Source organism: Simochromis diagramma, unplaced genomic scaffold (genome assembly GCF_900408965.1).
Source record: "Simochromis diagramma unplaced genomic scaffold, fSimDia1.1 OVJJ01000302.1, whole genome shotgun sequence".
Classification (NCBI taxonomy): domain Eukaryota; kingdom Metazoa; phylum Chordata; class Actinopteri; order Cichliformes; family Cichlidae; genus Simochromis; species Simochromis diagramma.
Genome location: NW_024386792.1, coordinates 9686369 through 9707811, shown reverse-complemented (window position 1 = coordinate 9707811; position 21443 = coordinate 9686369). Strand labels below are relative to the sequence as shown.

The window sequence follows — 21443 nt, the reverse complement described above, 5'->3', positions numbered from 1 at the left end:
CGCACATAACACTTGCTCGCACCCATCTACACGCACTCCTGTCCACACGTTGACGGGTTTGTCTCTGTATATATGCTGCCTAATTTGTCCACATATTGTACAATGCACAAGTATAGTGTACAAATTTAAAGTTACCATTAACTCGCTATGTTAACAAAATGTGGAAACAAAAGTAAAAATTTAATACGTTTTTGCACATAAAAAAATGAATTCATCTCCTTTGATCTGTTATATTACTCAAACTCACTTCAGTTTCAACCAACACTGCCTTTTATTTAATCTTTATAGTTTAAAGCTGTAAAATCCCACTTTTCCCATCATAAATGGAAAACAAGTCGGACTTTCTGCATCTAAGGCGCAATAAGCATATACACCTAAATGTGCTTTCTTGTTTATTAGTGACAATTAAAAAAAAAAAACACAGCTTAGCCCCTTGTTTGCAATAATTGCCCACATCATAGTGCGATCACAGCGGCTAGTTTGGCTGCGTTAACACTGTTATAAAAGCCCTTTATAGCGTGCGCCAGCTGTGCGTAAAGTTGCAAGCAAACAGTACAAATCCACAACAGAAACAAAGTGATACGCACGGCACAGCTGCTGTGGGGGAGGCGAGCAGTAGACTCAGTCACACCTCCACACTTCAACAAGCGGATGCAATTGACTTGACTTTTCTCGTACTTTCTCACTTCCTTTCGGTGCATACGAGACATTTATTTAGGAAGGTGCCTCAATATCTCGTCTCGTTTTTGTCCTCATTAATAGCGCCCGTAGCAGGGGCGTTTAAACAAAAAAGCGGGCCGGCTTCTTATGATTATTAAGAGGGCCCTTTTGGGAGTTTAACGAGTGATTTTTACCAGCTCTGTGAAGTCTACAAAGGCGGCAGCAGCCAGCATCCGCCCGTTAAAGATTGAGAAGACTGACAAGAAAGGTAGGCCGAACCATCTTCTTCTCTCTCGCCTTTCTCTTTCTCTTTCTCTTTGTCTTGATACAACATCGTGTTCCTGAAGCCTTTATGACCCAGATTTTCTACTCAGTTCTGAAATTTAACAATCAATTAATTATGTAAATGATAATCTTTTAGAAATTAAAAGGGTCGTTATTAGTTTTATTTTTTTTGATTTATTTTTTTAGTTTTAGTTTTTTGTTTTTAAGCAGTCAAACTTTAAAACTAAACCAATGAGCTCTTCAAAGTGTGTTCCTGAAATCTGAGAAGTGCAAATTGATAAGAACTGTGGATGTTTTGTAAGATTTCACAGTAAACTATAGCTACACTGTGTGAGGATGAGGATGGTAGGACAGTTCACTAGTTTAACAAATTGGTCACATTTTTTCTCCTATTTTTAGTAAATGGCTTACATCATTTCCTCTGACCACAGACAGAATCAAATAAAAAATGATTTTAGTGAGAAATGAGCTGTGGAAAAACCACTGATTAAAGCGTCCCATCTGCGTTACGCAGGGCTTTCCATTTTGGATGACTGTGTGACATGGCAGGTGGTTTTGAGGTTGTCACTTGGTATGTCTGCTGCTTGCTTTAATAAAACCGTCAGTTTAAAAGTGAATAATGAAGATCTGCCAGTAGATTTTGTTAAACTGGGTCATTAGTTGTCAAGATTCATGTTTGTCACCTTGTTAAACTGAGACATCCTCACCCCTGGTCAGATGTCAGATTGTGGTATAAACTGCAGAATCGAGAAAGGAGACACGCAAGGTGGATCTTTTATGTGAGCTTGAGAGTTCGGAGATTTAATTTCTGAGCACCTGTTAAAGTTTACGGGATAAAGCTGTGAATTCTGGGTCACGCCCAAACACAGCAGTCTTTACTTCCGTGTTTTAATCAGAACTTTGACACAGAATTGAATCTTTATACTTAAAATTATCATAAAAAGCAAAAGTGAGTGTCATCTTCTACACACATGGCTCAAGCGGTTGACAGCTTGATTGTTTGAGCTCCTATTTCATATCATCTTCTTTCTGATCCTTTCTCTCATGCCAACATATTGTTTTAAGAGCTGCGCTGCAGGTATCTTACATGTTAGACTGCACGCTGTAGGGGAAGACTTCGTCAGACGTACAGAGACGTGCAAATGAAGCTTCAGCTGAACAAACTGTTCTAGGGGCTCTCCGATACCTCTTGTTTTTAAAATGCTGTGTCTTCATCTCTCTTTCCCAGCAAATCTTGGTCTTCAGTGCCGAGATTAGACCTGCCTAACAAAAAGGAGGATCTTCGAGATGGTTAGAGAGAAGGACCAGAACCTGACCAGCTGCTGCGCACATAATGCGGAAGTGAGGCGAGCTGAGATGGCCTGAAGATCTAAGAGGTTATGTGAAGCGTATATATAAATCTGTCTGCTGGAGAAGAGCTGCCTGTACACACTTATTGTCAGTGACAGGAGACACGTTGTAAGTCCCTTCAATAAACTGAATGACCACTGCAGTAGAGCATCTATTAATGAAGCTTACACCAAGCAGGGCTACACAAAACTACCGCCTGGATACGGAAGTACAGCACACAGACTGATCAGTGCTTTTGTCTGCCTTGCGGACTTTGCATCCCTCTAAACCAAAAAAAAAAAAAAAGTTAGGCCAAGCAACTTAAGAAGGGAAATAATCAGAGGCAATCATGAGTGGCTTTTCGGAAATGTCGATTAAGTGCGTCCTAGTCGGGGACAGCGCAGTCGGAAAAACGGCCCTGCTGGTCCGCTTCACCTCAGAGACTTTCCCCGATACCTATAAGCCCACAGTGTTTGACAACACAGGGGTGGAGGTGTACATGGACGGTATCCAGATCAGCCTGGGACTGTGGGACACGGCCGGCAATGACAGCTTCAAACAGATCCGACCAAGATCATACCAGCAGGCCGATGTCGTCCTCATCTGCTTCTCTGTGGCTAACCCCCACTCTCTCGCCAGTGTCCAGAACAAGTGGATCAATGAGGTTCGACAACACTTGCCCAGGGTACCGGTGCTGGTTGTGGCAACCCAGACAGACTTGAGGGAAATGGGTGGGCACCGGGGCACATGCATCACACCATCCGAGGGTAAACACGTGGCTCAAGATGTTAGGGCTAAAGGCTATTTGGAGTGCTCCTCCTTAGGCAACCGCGGTGTGCAGCAGGTGTTTGAGTACGCTGTGCGGACAGTTGTTAACCAGGCCAAGAAACAGGCCAGAAGACGCATGTTCAGCATGAACCAGTGTAAGGTCTTTTGACCCATTCACCTTGATTTTGTGAGCTCCTGAGCCTTTTATCAGATGATCTTTTTATTAAACTTATTATTCAAACTCAGTTGGTGTTGTAGGGGTACAAGAACACAAACTAGGATTTCTTTAATAAACTTGTTTTTCACTAACCTCCCCACAAGACCCTAAACTGGATCAGTATTTAAACTGAGATTACACTGACTGAAAACCTAACAGACTCTGATTCATATGTTTGACTTACCCATACATGTCCTCGAGAATTGTGTTTATTCTTGGTCTAAAGGGACAAAGCATTTGTGGCGAAGGACTTTTTTCTTGATTAAAGCTTTTATTCATCAAGGATAACGTCTATAAAAGCCCTAGAGACATTTTATTTAAGGGGATGAAGTAAATAACGATATGCTTGTGTTGCTGTTTCTCAGCAGTTATTTAACATACCAAGAAAACGATAATGTACGTGTCAGCTCAAAGAGCCAAATGAGAATATTTTACCACGTTGGGCTGAACGTACTCGTATATATAGTTAAATTTGATTAGATATTACCAGAAAACAAGTGTTAATTAGTCAACAAACAGTTGACAGAAATGCATACATGCTGCGTAATGTTCTCTAGATTAGATTTGCATTTTTACATGTGAGGTCTTTTTAATTAACGACAAAAATCTAAAGATGATCTCGAATTTTTTCTCAGTAAATAAGTTTTTATTTTTATTGAAATCACGCAATGTGTATTAAAAAAAACCAAAAAACCTCTACTCAGAAAATATATATAAAAAGGTCCCCCCTATTGTGTGTGTGCATGTGTGTATTTTATTTCTGGAACAACTAAGGTTTTAACACACTGACTACAACTTCCACTGATGTGAACATTCAGTGTGTTTGTACAGTTTTACTCATAGCAGAGGGCTGAACAAATGTGCAGCCACTGGGAAGTGTATGTTACTTTGAGTGTCAGATATTCAGTCATTTTTGGTGTTTTTGGTGTAATTGCATTGGATTTAAGTTTATTTGCCTGCCATTAGAAGCCTCACATTATTTGTCATGTAATGTGAATAATTTTCACTTTGATTTCAGCAAATCAACACAAATTTCTACGCAGTGCCACAGAATGTGATGGGAACTTTTGTAAACATGTTGTACTTCACTATATGCATATAGTGTATATCGTGTGGCCGGTGTTTTATGTTGCTATGCTGTTTTGCATGTTTTGTGTATCCCTAACAAGTGTTATATGAAATATGGAAGCAAATAAACTCAAAGGAAGTGTGGATCAGAGTATATAAAAAACAGTAAGAAGTTTTAGATTTTTTCAGCACATTTTGAGAATAGCTGTTTCAAACTATAAAGTGTTTGGTTATTTCTTCAAACTAATGATAAGTATGTTAAAAACACTTTGTTTGAAGAAAGCTTTATCAACCAATCAAAAAGACTTGTATATACTGGCTTTCAGTAGAGTGCTGGATCACAAAAAAAACAAAGCCCACCAAGCAGATTTGAAAAAGATCTGAACACCAATGAGCTTCCATATAAGGGCTTTACTTAATGTGTCATGTTCTGCATACAACGCTCGTCTGCAGTCTTTAGATGTCTAAGGTCTCAGACCGTTAATACGCAGCCATCTAATGTATGGGATGAGATGTATGGTTTATATAACTGTAGTAGCTGTATGATATATACTAATGCAGAGTGATGTGCAGAAAAATGTTAATGTTACTGTTGTATGATTAAATAAATTATGAATAATATGCATATTATAAAAACTTTATTCAAGTTATTAGATTTATTTATTTAGCCTAAAACTTGCTCCTGAGGGTTTTGGGACTCGTATCGGTGTAACCTGTTATACGCAGAAGCGGTATGATTAGAAATACCTTCTGGTGTTTATGTAAGGCCTTCACACTGTCAAGTGCGAAGGCCAAAAATGTCAGGCTTGTCAAAAAAATTACAAGATTTTGATATTGTATGTATATTGTGTTGTATGTAAAATCAATTAAAATCAACGCACACACAGAAATCTATTCGTCTAAAGCTCCATTTCAAGTCAAAACGTAAGATATAGTCTGTAACAGTAACTCTGCAAAAGCAGGCAACAAGAATAATTTTCATTATTTTGATATTGACACTGTGAACATTTAGATTTTAAATGCCGTCAATACATCATCGCTTGTCCTAAACATGAGGGGTGAGACCCGTACATCAGAGAACGACACATATGGCTGAACAAATTAGTTCGTATGAAACAATTTTCTTTCAGTTTAAACCAAACTTTATTGTTTTAGCTAAATGAAAGTCTAAAAAAGGACAACCAGGAAAAGCAAAGCACCAGGGACGAAGCTCAGAGGAGCTCTTCCTCCCCCCTCATGCTGTCTCCCGCTGTTTCTCTACATATCTCTGTCCTATATGGTGTTTAGAGCTGCTGAGGATGAGAGGTACAAATGAAGACTTTTGAAGGATATGGTGAAAAACACCTAACCACATCCCAGCACACACACATATAGTCTGTATATAATATAGACAAAGTTGTGCAAACACACAGAACGACTCTCAACACATCTGTCCGCACACTTGAACACACTCACACACGTTTTTTTTGCACACACTTACACTTGTGCTGACAACCATACAGCTCCCTGTAGATAACACACAAGAGCGTGAGATGAAATTGATGAAACTGCAAGTCCATCAACGATGGTACAATAAGCCAGTTATCCGGGGTACAAATGAACCAGTGAGACTCTATTTGAGAGTTTGATTCATTTACTTTAACTAAAAAAAGTTATTAAGTTTTACAGATCAGTTTGTGTGCTAAAGTTGTGTCATATGACATGAGCACGAGAAATTAGACTTCATTCACATAATAAACATTTAACAATATAAATAAAGCCCCATGCCAAAAGTCGTTTGTTAGAATTAAATGTGTTTCTGCTACATCATGTATTTGCCTTTGAAATAAAAATAAATCAAGTGTACAAACTGGTTTTAACTTTCCTTTAATTTTGCTATCTTCTAATCAAAGCTAAATAAGCTTGTTTGTTCTGTCAGGCAAATAATCTTAACATTGATTGTTTACGTTAGCTGACTTACTGGTCTTCAATAGACTTTATAGGAGTCATACACGCGTTGTCATAGAAGCAACGTTTGTAAAGATGTTATAAAATGTATAAATATGATATGATGTGGATGTGTTACTATATCGGTTTGTATGTTTTGTGTATTCTTGCCAAGTGTTTTGTGAAATGTTTAAGTAATTAAGTGTGAATCAAACGTATAAAAACAACAGTGAGAAGTTGTGTATTTTTTCAGCACATGAAATTGTGTGTTCATTTTCATAGACGTACAAAGGTTACACATATAATTCATAGGTTTGCTGTGCTATTAGGACATAAACAATTTAGAAACTCTTGAGCCAGTCTCTTTATTTTCCCTCTCTTGTCAAGTTTCCTTCTGATTTTTAGTAGCAAAAGCATGATTTCTACTTTGCTGCTGGTGTATTTTTGAAGGGTACTTGTAATCCAAAGATGCTGTCACATGTTCAAATGTATCTGACGATAAATGTAAATTGTAAAAGGACATTTTACATGCCTTCGATGCATGTCGGCAGTTTTATAAGTGACAAATAAGAAATGCTTGACTTTAAGAGTTCAGCGTGTTTGACAGCCTGCTGTGGTCACAGCTTTCATCTCTCATTGTGCTCTCTGCCACAGCTACCACAATACCTTATCCTTGTCTTCTGTGTCGCTGTATGCCTCTGTCTCTCTCTCTGCCTCTCTGACACACACACACACACACACACACACACACACACACACACACACACACACACACACACACACACTGGTGGTGTACACAACTGTATGCAGCCAAGCCACTTCATAGTCAGAGAGTGGTGGGTGTGCTTCTTTCTCATATGCCTTGGAGGAGAATTCATAAACACAAGTGTCGCTAATAATGTTAATAACAATGAGTACATTTAACTTTGGTTTTATTCCAAAGCTCTTGCACTACTGTTACAGGAAAAACAGCCACTCGTTTCCATTTTTTACAATATTGCACAAAAGAAAGAAAGAAAAAAGCAGCATATTTAATAACTGACTCCAACAGACACGATTTACTAAAAAACAAGAAGAAATAAATGTATTTGTCCTTATTTTGCATTTTTTAAATGACGTAACAATCTGATTTTCAACAATTCCAGTGAAAAATTCAATTAAAGGCCAAAAGTAACAAAGCACCTCTCAGTACTTTCCAGTCTTCTTCCTGTGGTATTCAGGCTGTAGTGGCCTCAGTCAGTATGACAGTAAGTCATCACACATCCCTAAAACTAAATGCAGCTAAAAGCAAATGAACTATCTTAATATTTTAACCTTTGTTTTTCAACGAGACAAAATCACTTCTGGAAAAAAGGGGGCCTTTCCAGTGCGATAATGTGGCTAACTGATCTGAGCTCTATACCACAGGGCCGAAAAGTAAAGTCACACGGTGGCTACACAAACAATTCTCGCTAGACATTATTAGTTAACTGTTAATTGTTTATATATTTGATGGGATCTGGCAATATAAAATCATTTATTATATTACCAGACAGAATATTTCAGATCAAAGTGCTTTTCTTACTGCAAATGAGCTCAGTTTACCAGAATCTGCTCATTATTGTGGGAGGGCGATAATCAGTTTATACATATTTTCCCCAGTTATGGCCAAACCACTGCTCTTTGAGCTTTCTGTGCCCATGTCTTTGTCTTTATCTCCCCCTTTTCTGTCTTTTGCTCTCATACAAACACACACACACACACACACACACACGCATGCACACACACACACACACACACACACACACACACACACACACACACACGCACACAGCACGTACCGGCAACACACAGTGAACCAAACATTGAAATGAAGATAAGGAATGGTTTAAAAAGCTGACTTTCTCAAACTCTAAGTCTTCTATTTCACACGTTCCTTCCTCACAGACACACACACACACGCATGCACGTACGCATGCACACACAGGAAACACCTGTCCTATACGAGCTCAGTACCACAGAAACTGAGTGACACATTAACACATCACATCACCATGCACACTTCTCTGCAGAATAAGACAGTAACACTGTGTCAGTAACATTTCTCACTGACGTTTGATTCCTTAATCCATCTTTCCCATCATCCAGAAGTATTCTTTTACTCCAGGACACAAGGATCCGTTTTTAACCAGTATTGGACTTAACCGGATGTAACCGGTGCGCTGATGTAAATTAAATAAATACTTTGAAATGTGAGCTTCCGTTTTTGCTATTATATAAATAATGTTTACCTTGTGTGTGCACAAATTAGCATAAAGTTCAAATGAAATGATTTGTGTTGATTTCCAAAGTTAAGTTTATATGTATTTCAGAATAAACAGATGAGTGCTTCTGCATTCTGTAGCTAGAGAGAGTTCTGAAACCTGTCCTAATTTTCTGCATTACTGAACAAGCGCTGAAGTTTTAGACTTTTGTGAATAAAGCTGATTGGCATTTCTTGTTCTCTTTAAGATCTGCCCTGCTTCACATTTGCATAACCTACAGCTCTGCCAACTTTAGCATCTTTACGCTGTGCGATCAATGAAAGTTAGCTTCACGTTTCATTTCCTTAGACAATAATCACTTTTTAAGCATCTTTTTACTGATGCGGAGGCTTTTGTTTTCTGTTTCATAGATGCAGACTGTAACATTTTACAGTTTTTCTGTTTTGTTTTTACATTTTCTTCCAATGAATATGCTTGTTTAATACCTTTCTTTCCCTTTTTTCTTACTGTATTGTTGTATTTCTGAATACATGATCATAATTTCACTTTTTGGACTATGTTTTAAATAAACTCGGTTCGTATTTTGTATTTATATATTGTATAAGTACACAAAACAAGAAGATCTGAGAACAGAATCAGTTAGTCAGATTCAAGCAAACATGGAAGCAGTACTTTAGTAAAAGTGTTAAAGATGCCACGACTGTTGGGTGGTATTACAGAGATCTATTAGGTGTAGATTCCTCAACAGCTGAAGATGAAATCTGCTCTCAGTGGCTGATCTGTTGCCATGTTATTAAATTCCTGTTTACAGATTTAGACCCGGATCTGTGTAAAATTCATTGTCATGTGAAATGTTTGACTCGTTTCACATCCTCAGTGTTCCTGTTAAATGACATGAACATGGGCAAGAAAGTGTCACTGAGATGCACTGAATGTGTGTGACTGACATTTGTCATTAGCTGTGTAACACAGTAGGGTTCAGCGTGTGTGTGTGTGTGTGTGTGTGTGTGTGTGTGTGTGTGTGTGTGTGTGTGTGTGTGTGCATGAGTGTGTGTGTCATACAGCTGGTTGTGGTCATGTACAGAAGTGGATGGGGCTGCAGGCATCGCATTTCACCCAGTGCATGTGTGCTATGTGATACTGCACCTGTACCTGTGTTTGAGTGTTTGTGTGGTTGTGTGTGCATGCATGTGTGATTGTGTGTGCGTGTATGTGTGTGTGATAGCTCCAGGTCCTGTTCTAGTAGCGATTACACACAGAGAGAGACAGTGACAGAGACGAACTGCGACTAACAACTAGCGAAGCATTGAGAGCTTCTGACAGGATGTAAGATTTCGAGAATTTTCTGTGGTCTCGGCTGGCTCGGCTTCAGCGAGGGAGAATGGAGATCAGAATCGAGTGACGCTGGATTAGGACACAAGCTGTCCCAGCGACTGCTTTGCTGAATAATTGATCCTTGGGCCTGTGACCGGTTAAGAATGAGGAAGGCATTGCTGATGGTTTGGATCGGCCTTTTGGTGCGAGGTCAGTTCTCATTTTGATGCCGCAGCTGTCACTAACTGTTGCACCGCTGAGGCGGGAGTTTGCTTTAATAAGCCAAGTTAGATTTGTTACTCTTCATCATCTGTAGTTTCCTTCTCTCTGTTTAGTGCAGCCTTCCATTCTCTTTCTGTGTGTTGCTCCTCAGTGTCCCATTGTGCTCAGGGTCATTATGCCCATAAACTTCTAAACGACCTGATGGAGAACTACTCCAATGCTCTGAGACCCGTAGAGGACACAGACAAAGCCCTCAATGTCTCCCTGCAGATCACTCTGTCACAGATCAAAGATATGGTGAGTAGAGAGGAACGTTTGTGGTCGCCCCCTTTTGTTACTTAAACTTTTCAATACGAGTCTGGGACGCGTATGTCCAAATCCAAGCCATCATTTCTTTAAAAGCCTGCAGGAGAATATATAATGTGGCAAAAAATTAAGGTATTTTGTAGTTTTTTAAAAATTTAATTACATTTATCAATAGCTAGGTGTATTTGTTCCCTTTTCAAACTGTGAGATGACTGCTATATTAGAAGAAACATTGTGTGGATTTGACCACTGCTTGGCCACACCGGTTCAACATTTTAACAGTGACATGCACAGTTTTTGCAATAAAATCCAGAGTGGCATTATGCCGAGGTTGCACTTTAACCCTTTAAAGCATGGACAATGAAACCATTGCAGACAATTCCAATAAAAAATTAAATATATGAGTTTTAATTTGTGTCATATTTTCTACATCTGGCTTTTCCCCCTCAAATGTATTGCTTAAAGATGTATTATGCAATTTATTTTGGATTTTCAGAGGAGTAAAAAATCCCACTGATGATGCAAAAGTCCTAAAAACCCAGAAAAAAATCCATATATTTAATATGCTTCAGTAGGTGTTAAGGGTTAATGGTGTGTAATAAAAAACAAATAATGCGGTATTATGCGGTAACATTTTACATCGATCTGATGACAATCTGAGCTGTAAAGATAAGAAATTTAAGAAGCAGCTGACAGTCACATTTTCCTGTAACATGTTTCAGATGATTTATTGTACAGTGGTAATAACTCACATACACTCAGCCTCCACTTTATTAGGCATGCCTGCGCAGACTAATGCAATTAAAAACACTCAACCGCTCCATCTTTTTGACACTCAGTCGTGTATGTTTTAGTGCTGAGGTTGCTCTGCGGTTGTCATAATGAAGATAAGCAATGTTGCAACTGAATAAAGATATAATCATATTTATGCTAATTTGAAGAATTTGCGATTTCCAAATGCCAAGCACCCACCAAACCCCATGGTTCCCACACTTAGTCCCCTTTATACCAGCCTGCTGTGTTAGACCCTCACTGGCTGTTATGAAACTCCATGCCTCCAGTTTGAAACTCAAGCATTCAGTAACAAATTTACATTTCTAAAAGCACTAGCTGGGAAACCCAGATCATTTAACCTTTGTAGGCCTCTTCTCAGATCTGACAAAGAGGCTGTTTTCACAGAGCATTTTTTACTCCCAGTGGTCACATCTTCAGAGCTACAGATAAAGATGGGTTTCAGCATACAGCCTTTCAGTGTACTGTGAGGATCACACTCAGGATAATGTAGTATAAAGTAGGAGTCTTCAATGTACTCCATTTGTGGGAGCCATAAATCGAGGCACTGTCACTGAGTCTATGTTCGTGTGTGTTTAGGATGAGAGGAATCAGGTGTTAACCACATACCTGTGGATCAGGCAGGTCTGGCATGATGCCTACCTGAAGTGGGACAAGGAGGAATATGATGACCTTGAAATGATCAACATCCCCAGTGACCTGGTTTGGAAGCCCGACATTGTCCTCTATAACAAGTCAGTAACAAACAAAGACAGAAGAACAGAAAGAAGATGAGGAATCATATTTTTATAGTTAATCAAATGGAAAAGGTGCATCTGATCGAGCTCACGCATTCCTTCTGTTTTTGTCCACGTAGAGCAGATGAGGAGTCGTCAGGCCCATCCAACACTAACGTGAAGCTGCGTTACAACGGAGAGATCATCTGGGACTCTCCGGCCATCACAAAGAGCTCTTGTGTGGTGGACGTCTCCTACTTCCCCTTTGACTGGCAGCAGTGCAATCTCACATTTGGCTCCTGGACCTACAATGGAAACCAGGTGTGTCTGCACACAGGGAGCATGCAGAGCAAGAAGGCGACAGATATATGGCTGACAAACACATAGCGTCTTAAATATTTATCAGTATGTTCTCACTGCTGAACTCAGTGATAGAAAGTATGGAAACACTCATGGACAATACTGAGTGAACAGATGAACACAAGCAAAATGTGCTAAAGTAGATGTTTAAGGAGCTTATTTCTCCATACAGTTGTGGTAGAAGTTTAAATACACTCATTGTGGTAATTTTGAGCTTTTCTTTGAACTGTTGTTTTCCAGGGTGGAATGATTTTCTAATTTGCAACACTGGGTTTAAGTTATTGTGGTGGGTGTTGTTTTTGTGTGATTTAAATGTTCATTTTCTTGGTTTTAACATGATTTCATCATCGTAGTTCTACTTGTTTGTACATATTTCACTAACATCTTTTCATCGTGCTTTTGTATGGACTCCACACAGGTGGACATCAGTTTGGGCATGGACAGCGGGGACCTGTCTGACTTTGTGGAGAATGTGGAGTGGGAGTGTCACGGCATGCCAGCGGTTAGAAACGTCATGATGTATGGCTGCTGTTCTGATCCTTACACTGAAATCACCTACACCCTGCTCCTGAAGAGGCGCTCCTCCTTCTACATCTTCAACTTGCTCCTCCCCTGCTTCCTCATCTCCTTCCTGGCTCCGCTGGGCTTCTACCTTCCAGCCGACTCGGGGGAGAAAGTTTCCTTGGGGGTGACGGTTCTGCTGGCGCTCACTGTGTTCCAGTTGTTGGTGGCTGAGAGCATGCCTCCTGCAGAAAGCATGCCCTACATAGGTCTGAATTATTTATGGAAGTATGGAAACTGTTGAAAGTCATAATAAAAACAGGCATAATAAAAATGCATAAAAATTCATTCAAAAATATGAAGCACAAGGTCAAGATTTTGACCGATTTTACACATAAATCAGGGCCCCACTGGTTACTTAGTCTTGTGATTATATATTAAAATTTTGCATGGTATCTCAAGATAAATAAACCAGTATTACCTACTTTTAAGCTACCCATACACTTGACCCTATGTATTTATTATTTTTACAGACTTTTTAATAGATAGATTGTGTCTGACTCTATTTATAAATCTGTAATTTCTTCTATCTTCCTTTTTAGGGAAGTACTACATTGCCACCATGACTATGATCACAGCCTCCACTTCTCTCACCATCTTCATCATGAACATTCATTTCTGCGGTGCTGAAGCCAAACCAGTCCCTTACTGGGCTAAGGTGCTCATCATTGACTACATGTCAAAAATCTTCTTTGTCTATGAAGTCGGGGAGAACTGCACCACGCCAGAAAGCGAGAGGACCCCGCTCTACCCAGAGGAACCAATGGGTGATAAGAGCTGCTACCATGACGACCGCTTCCATGATGGCTTCTACTATACTGACAGTGATCCAATCAAATACAGCAATGGGAATGGCGTACATCATCACAAAAACCATCACAAAAGACAAGCAAACGGCAACACCAACAGCAGGCATCACCATTACAACAACCATAACAACCACGCTTCCAGGCTGGAGAGGGGTGACGCAAAGCATGAGCCCACTCAGCGTTACCACCACATCAGGAGGGATGAACTAGATTACCAGGCTCCTCGGCATCCACTGCACCTCCAACACCTGAACGGGGGGTTTAAGGAGCAGATCCTCTATTCCTCAGAGAAGATTCAAGTCCCTGCCTGTCCCTGCTGCTGCCCCTCTATCCAACATAAACAGGTGACACTTCATGCTGTTTCATCCTTTACTACTTTTAAACGCAACTAATATTCATTTAGAAGCGATATGTAGGACTTTTATATGTTTAATATTTTTTATTGCCAGTGTGTGAGTGGTAAAATGACATCTTCTCCATGTCTTTGGGTTGCCCCTTACAGCCTGTGAACTTGGTGAATGGGGAAGGAGTTATTTTCATTTTAATGATCCCTCCCTCAGTGTCTCTCTTCTGCCCCTTTGCCATTACGGAACAATAGCTGGCAAGGAACAAGGAAATGTACAAACCACAAAACAGTTTGTTTCATCACAGCATAAACTCTAAAAGAAACTCCAGATAAGGACAGAAACCAATGAGTAATCAATTAATGAGGATTTTTCTTTAAAAATGTTAGCGAGGACACAAACTAAGATTAATGAGCTAGCTGCTATGTTGGCAAGTCATAAATCCATTTGTGTTGGCCAGGGGTTAAACTGTGCTTTGTCAGATAGGGGAAACCCTACCCTTCAGTAGGTGTTAAGGGTTAATGGTGTGTAATAAAAAACAAATAATGCGGTATTATGCGGTAACATTTTACATCGATCTGATGACAATCTGAGCTGTAAAGATAAGAAATTTAAGAAGCAGCTGACAGTCACATTTTCCTGTAACATGTTTCAGATGATTTATTGTACAGTGGTAATAACTCACATACACTCAGCCTCCACTTTATTAGGCATGCCTGCGCAGACTAATGCAATTAAAAACACTCAACCGCTCCATCTTTTTGACACTCAGTCGTGTATGTTTTAGTGCTGAGGTTGCTCTGCGGTTGTCATAATGAAGATAAGCAATGTTGCAACTGAATAAAGATATAATCATATTTATGCTAATTTGAAGAATTTGCGATTTCCAAATGCCAAGCACCCACCAAACCCCATGGTTCCCACACTTAGTCCCCTTTATACCTAATATCTGGTTTAGTTGTGCAACCTCGGAAAACCACCTAAAAAAATAGACACACAAAACTTTAGAAGCTTTTTTCTGCCACTGGAAAGAAAATGCCAGGAAGATTTAGATCAAAGTCAAATTTTTTTAGATATTATCTAAAAGTTTGGGGTTAAATACCTGGAAATTTCAAGCTACTTCTGAATGATCTATAAAAGCTTGTATTGTGAGTTCCAGTAGATTGGTTTTCTTTGCATATAGACCATTAACACTCTGTTCCTGCTGATCTGAAGCTTACTGATCTTTTGGGATTTAACTGAACTGAACAATATGTAAGCTGATCAGCTTAAATATAAATTGATGTCTTGATGTAACCGTACACTGACAATGAACGCCACAGACTACCCTGCACCAGTCCAACATATTGCATCACTGTAAACTTCACTACAGTACTGCAAACTAACCAGTTTATCCAGTATTAATCTGTACTAAACTTCCCAGTATTTTCATGGATGACGCATTGATGCAATATCTGATTTTTAAAAAATCATGCGTGATTTAGAAACACAGTGCTGAGAAAGAAAAAAATATGTTGAGGGTGTAAGTGGGAATTGGATATTATTTTCTTTATATTAAGCAAGCATCTTATGCTATCAGGAGGAAGCAGCACCAGACTACAGCATTAGGGAACCGGTTTCTGTAGAAATAGTCCAAATTCTTAAAATTGTTAGCATGTCTACCTATCGATCCCGTTGTTGGTTCTTGCACTCGTACTACAATCAACTGATTTCAGTTTGCATTTCAGAGGAGGAAAATAGCGACAGTCTAGAGCGTAGATATGGACATTTATTTTATTATTATTGCACAAAAGGACAAAATAAATGGTAAAGTGGAAAACTGCATCCAGGACAGAAACAAACACATTATGCTGCTAACACAACTTTGGGTTTTTGAAAGCATCTGCCAAGAGGGCATGCTAACGCTAAGCTAGTCAAGAATCCAGAGTGAAATCTGAGTGAATGCTGACTCCAGCAGCAAGACCCTGAACTTCAACTGGTAACAAGCAGATGAGCAGTTAGGCTGCATCCTGGGAAATGCAGGAACATCATAACCGGATAGTTTCAGTCCACTTTAACACTTGGAATTGTTGCTAACACTGGCTAACATGAGGCAGAAGAAAACCAAATAGGACAACCTCAAGAGAAAAAGCCGACCGCAAGCTTTCTTCTTGCTAATGTTAGGTAATTTTAGCCTGCCTAACTATCGAATGTAGTGTGAGTAAGCTAATTTATTCAGACCCTCAGGGCTACCATGGCTGGTAATCTGGATCGTTTTAAATGGCTTAATCAGTAAATTAATTTATCAGCAAAGTTATAAATAGCTTGCAAACCTTTTTTTATGCACATGAACACCAAAATGCTTCATCAGTCAACGTAAGCCATGGTGCAACTTAAGTGTTGAGTCCGACTGTGTGTTTATCCAAGAATAAATAAAAGCAATGGTACAAAGCAAGAAACTGTTTCCCACAGAAAAGGGGGGAAAATGAGGAAGATTATAAGGAGGAGACACTGGACTCACCTGACAGCACTGATGGTAGTAAAACTTCCAGGGAAAAATCTTTTTAAAAACCTTATTTGGGGGAAAGCCAGCAATTTGTAAAAGTGTTTTTGTTAGACTTCCCTGGTGATGTATTCTCATGCCCTGGTGTCCTTTGAAATTAAATTAAATTTAGACGATGTTTCAAACTAAGTGTGTTAAAGCATAAAGGACATACAGCAAATGCAACACTGCAACATAACAGCGCTGAACGGTCTGGTATGAACCTCTTGCTGTCATGTAAATTCTAGAAACTTATAGACTGCAGTTTGTCTAATGGCCACAAGTGTCATTAGCAGCAATGGCTTTCTGGATGTTATATAAATAACCTTTAAGTGTCCATCTGTCCTTTCTTCAGGTGGTTAAGAACATCGAGTACATTGCAAACTGTTTCCGTGAGCAGAGAGCCACGTGCATCAAGGTAGCAGAGTGGAAGAAAGTTGCCAAGGTGATGGATCGGTTTTTTATGTGGATCTTTTTCGTCATGGTCTTCCTCATGAGCATTCTCATCATTGCCAAGGCGTCTTGATAGCTTCTTCTACTTTTCATCAACACTAAACCTCCAGTCTTGTTACACCTCTGTTCGACTTTAATGCAACGTGAGACAAATGAAGACTATTTTGTCTGCAAGAAAACCTTGTTTCATGTCAGTATTTTGTGTGTGTGTGTGTGTTTGTGTGCATGTATGTGAGTGTTTGTCTGGGGTTTTTGTTTTGTTTTGACGTAAACAAGACGAGGTCACTGCACACAAATCATCCATTTAACCACACGTGTGCACGGAAAGCCTCTCGGTTAGTTTATGTAAGATCTGTTTGCATGTGTCACAGAGCAGTGGAGCAGTAAGACAATCCAGGCCTTGCCTTGAACATGCATGGACTCTATTATTGATGAGCTAACAGCCAAACATCCAGCTATAGGCATTACATTTCTTGCCTTACGTTTTAAGCAACCAGAGGATGCTATTTTCCAGAGTTGGCTACGATGTGGGAGGGAGCACCAAGAGGAAAACATGAAATACTTTTGAAACAGTGTAAATGTCGATGACACAGCCTATGATGAATCACATCTGTCCTTATAGACACTATCACTGGTAGATCGTGTAAGTTAATGCTGTTAAAGCCACATGAAACTGACATTGGTTTACAAGTTCTCCATACTTGAAGAGAAAAGGTGAACATTTACCTCACAAAGACATTTAACACACTATCTGACCTTAGTGATACTTTTTCACAATAAAGGGTGATGCACTCTACCTTATTGCTAATTTACACTTTGCTCAATGGCACAATTAAAAATAAACCTTTGATATTGTGTTATTAAAAACGATTGTTGCTCAGTTTGTGGTGGTTTAAATCTTATTTGGTGTGTTTGTGAATTCTGTCCCCTTCTTATTGTCCTGTTTTTTTTTTTTATATATAAAATGCAGCTTATAAACTTAACATTGTATCTTATCCATATCACAGACAGTCATTTCCCCTCACCTGTTTTTTGACGATTAGCAGTTTGTTTGGACTGTAGAGGGCAGGCAACTGAATGAACCTGGTTTATTTTATTTAAATGTTTCAATTCCGACAAGAGCCTCTGGAGGGCAGATTAGGTCAAATTAGAGACGATTCAGTTACTGACTGAATGAATTAATGAATGAACTTGCATAACCAAATGTCCCATAGATACTTTAACAGTACAAGAGGTAAAAACAGAGGATAGAATCATAAATTAATGTATTAGCACTTTTTCTATAAGTCAGTACTCATTAAAATCAGGTAGACAAGCATATAAAACACAAACACACACACACACACAGCATGATCCAACACGACTGGTTTGGCAGTGGGTGAAGGTCTGGGAGGGAAATCCTTGAAATCTTATACAGATTTTCACATTTTTGGCCAACAGTCAGAGGTTGGGCTCGTTCAGTGGGCCTCTGGTTCCTTCTGAAGGACAATGATCATCCTCATGTGGCCAGAGTGTGTAGACAGTTCCTGGATGGCAAAAGCATTAATGCAACTGACTGGCTCTCATGTTCCTAAATAAAAAACACAAAACAAAAACAACAACAAAAAAGTACATTGTTCTTTAAATCTTTTTCGAATTGGAAGGAAATATTAGTAATAGGAAGTAATAAAGTTTATTGCAGGCTTAAATTGAAGTTCATTATTATTTATCTTCCCATTTTCAGACACCAAATAAATTCCTTCATAGCTGACTAAATGATTTTCTTTCTGCAGTATTTTTTTTAAAAAATTACATCAATAATAAAAAAAACAATCAATTGTTGCATAATCTTTAAAAAAAAGTCTACTGTCCTCCTTGTCATTGCTGTCACAAAGACATCGCTGTCAGGCTCTTATGAGAAGAACTAATCTTTGCTTCCATCTAGTGGAGTTTGGAAAAAGAAATACTGAGTTAGCCTACAGTTAGCAGCGTGCTATGAAAGCAACACGAAGGACAACTTTTAGCTGATAATTTCCTCTCGCCAAGAGATGCAACACAAAGTTATTGCAAAGACTTTTAGACATTCTTGTGCAGATGTGTCTGCTTCAGTCTGTTTCTTTGGATTGTTTGACCTCAACAAGGACAGAATAACAACTCATTTTTGACCCCTGGTACCTAAATGACAAATACATATATAAATATCACATTACTATCCTGTTGACAACACTCCTCCCAACCTCTTCACAAACTGCTTGTATCTGCATTATCAGGCTGCTTCTTTCTGGACTGTGTTTTCTCAGAGCAGAGGCCTGCTAAGCCGAGTGCTTCAGATATACAAACTTTCTTCAATCATGAGAAAAAAAGCAGCAATGACAGTTAGAGTCCAGAGGGACCATATGGTCTGACATACCTACCGAGATATCTACAGAACTACAGTGTTTTGGGAGAATAATGAGGATAAACAATAATTCATGTCATTCATCAGTTTTGCACTTTGCTTTTTCCTTCCTTGTTCACAAAAAGTGAAGAAGAAAGTGGAAGAAGAAAGGTGTATTAGCCTCCTCTACTTCCTAGATAGGAGGAAAAAGAGGAAGTGAGACAGAACTAATAGACATTTCTTGGTGGTGCACATCCATGAACGGGGTGTGATAGGTGGGAGCAGGAATCTGGCTGAGCTGCTGGCCACAAGAGATGGAAAGTACTATGTTGTAGCAAAGAACAGGTGCTGGAAGTCATTTTGCTTGGTGGATATTATGAAGCAAGGTAATTAAAAAAAAAAAGAAGCACAAAATCACAGGAAATTGCTAGAAAATGGATGAAGATGTAGCTCATCACCTACAGACTGAGAAGTGGTTATTGAATGAGAACTAGGAGCAGCAGAATGTAACAAATTAGCGCTATGAGAGAAATTTAGAGATGTTCAGCAAAAATCAGAGGAAGGAGAAACTGGTAAGAGAAATGGGAGGATTTTAGGGGAGAGCCTGAGGAAAATGACAGAAGTTCTGAGTAAGACTTGACTGATAAGACCTCACAAAGTTACCAACATGTTTGAGGAGCAGGTGGAGTAGAAAGAGAAAGGGATAAAATCAATGGAGGAGAGGATCTAAAAAGATTACAGTAAAAAAATAAAAATACTGAAGGGGAAGTTCAGGAAATACAAAAGGGAAGATGTGACGAGAGTTTCTTTGAAGACACTTAAATTAATTCGTCCAGAGTTCAGAGGAGAAGAGGGGAAAAAGCAAATGGATGATGGACTCACAGATCAGAGGAAGAAAATTCACAAAGAAATGTACATGCAGATGGAAAAGCAGAGGATGGAAAAGCTGAGAACTGAGGCCCTTCGAGGATGAAGTAAAACCCATCAAAATAAAGTTTGAGCAACAAAAGGTTAGTGAAGAAAGCCCCAAGAGACAACTGGAGGACAACCTGTGAAGAGAACGAGAAAAGTGCGACAAGGAAATCCCAAAGATGGAAAAGCAGTTTGACAGTAAGTGTTAGGATCTCTGCAGAGAGACAGCACAGGGACAAGAGATGAGACTGAATGCAGCTTTGTGAATGCTGGAACTCACCACTGTGTACAATAACAGCATTAGAATCCTGGTTCCGGTGACGTCACCATCCTGAATGGCAGCCTAAAGTAATAGCTCCCTCGCGAAAATAGTTATTTCGTCCCTTCACACCATCAAATACTAGACCTACAAATAATACTCGAACAGATGAGAGGGGCAAGAATGGGGAAGACGCGTGCAAACAAAGAAACCACCGCCGCAGAAACTGCAGATGCAGAAAATTCGAGGAGCAGCTCTCTTACGAAGGGACAAGAAGGCGAAGCTAATGCTAACTCAGCTCTCTCAAGTGCCGATGTAAGTTTGACAAAAATCTTGGAGGAGATTCGGGACTTCCGAAAAGACATAAAAGAACAACTAACTGGTATTAAATCAGAGATTATCAGCGTTAATCAAAAAATAACGGAGGCAGAGGTACGAATTGAAAAAGTGGAAAACCGTGTTCAAAATTTGGAACAGACGCTGAATAAGATGATAAAAATCATGCATCAACAAGAAAATAAGTTACTTGACTATGAAGGAAGATCCCGACGAGAAAATTTAAGGATATATAATGTTCCGGAAGGAGCCGAGGGCTCGTCTATGATGGACTTTGTGGAAAAACTACTGTGGGACACTCTGGAGATAAACCCTACTGTGGAGTTTGGCATCGAGACAGCACACCGGGCGTTGGCATCAAGACCCGCCGGAGACAGGCAAGATAAAACGCGATCAATAATAGTCAAATTTCTCCGCTATAGGGTTAAAGAAGAGATCCTACGTAGAGCTTGGGAAAAGAAGAAAGTTTTTCTGAATGGGAAATTAATATTCTTTGACCATGATTACCCTCCAGTAGTACTGCAGAAGAGAAAGGAGTACGTAGAGGCGAAGCGGGTGTTAAAGCAGAAAAATATCCGCTTCCATACTCCGTTCCCGGCAAAACTACGAGTGTTTTATGAGGATGGAACATGTCTGTATCAGACGGCGGAGGAGGCGACCACAGACATGAAGGACAGAGGGCTTCC

General features: G+C 39.4%; 2 protein-coding genes across 2 annotated transcripts; both read left to right on the top strand.

The window, feature by feature from the left end:
• The first annotated feature begins 656 nt into the window (after positions 1–656).
• Positions 657–5217, top strand: rhoh (ras homolog family member H). The gene is made up of 2 exons (XM_040024296.1): positions 657–928; positions 2174–5217. Exon 2 carries the CDS (start codon positions 2624–2626, stop codon positions 3209–3211), a length of 588 nt encoding a protein of 195 aa, XP_039880230.1. The 5' UTR covers positions 657–928; positions 2174–2623; the 3' UTR covers positions 3212–5217.
• Positions 5218–8039: 2822 nt separating this feature from the next.
• Positions 8040–18639, top strand: chrna9a (cholinergic receptor, nicotinic, alpha 9a). The gene is made up of 7 exons (XM_040024293.1): positions 8040–10020; positions 10184–10329; positions 11710–11864; positions 11987–12167; positions 12625–12976; positions 13310–13920; positions 16797–18639. The coding sequence occupies exons 1-7, from the start codon at positions 9975–9977 to the stop codon at positions 16965–16967; spliced, it is 1662 nt and encodes a 553-aa protein (XP_039880227.1). The 5' UTR covers positions 8040–9974; the 3' UTR covers positions 16968–18639.
• The last annotated feature ends 2804 nt before the right edge of the window (positions 18640–21443 follow it).

Coding starts and splice junctions, on each gene's coding strand:
- rhoh (XM_040024296.1), top strand. CDS start 2,624: ATGAGTGGCTTTTCGGAAATGTCGATTAAGTGCGTCCTAGTCGGGGAC.
- chrna9a (XM_040024293.1), top strand. CDS start 9,975: ATGAGGAAGGCATTGCTGATGGTTTGGATCGGCCTTTTGGTGCGAG. Junction 10,021..10,183: donor GATCGGCCTTTTGGTGCGAG/GTCAGTTCTCAT, acceptor GTTGCTCCTCAG/TGTCCCATTGTGCTCAGGGT. Junction 10,330..11,709: donor TGTCACAGATCAAAGATATG/GTGAGTAGAGAG, acceptor GTGTGTGTTTAG/GATGAGAGGAATCAGGTGTT.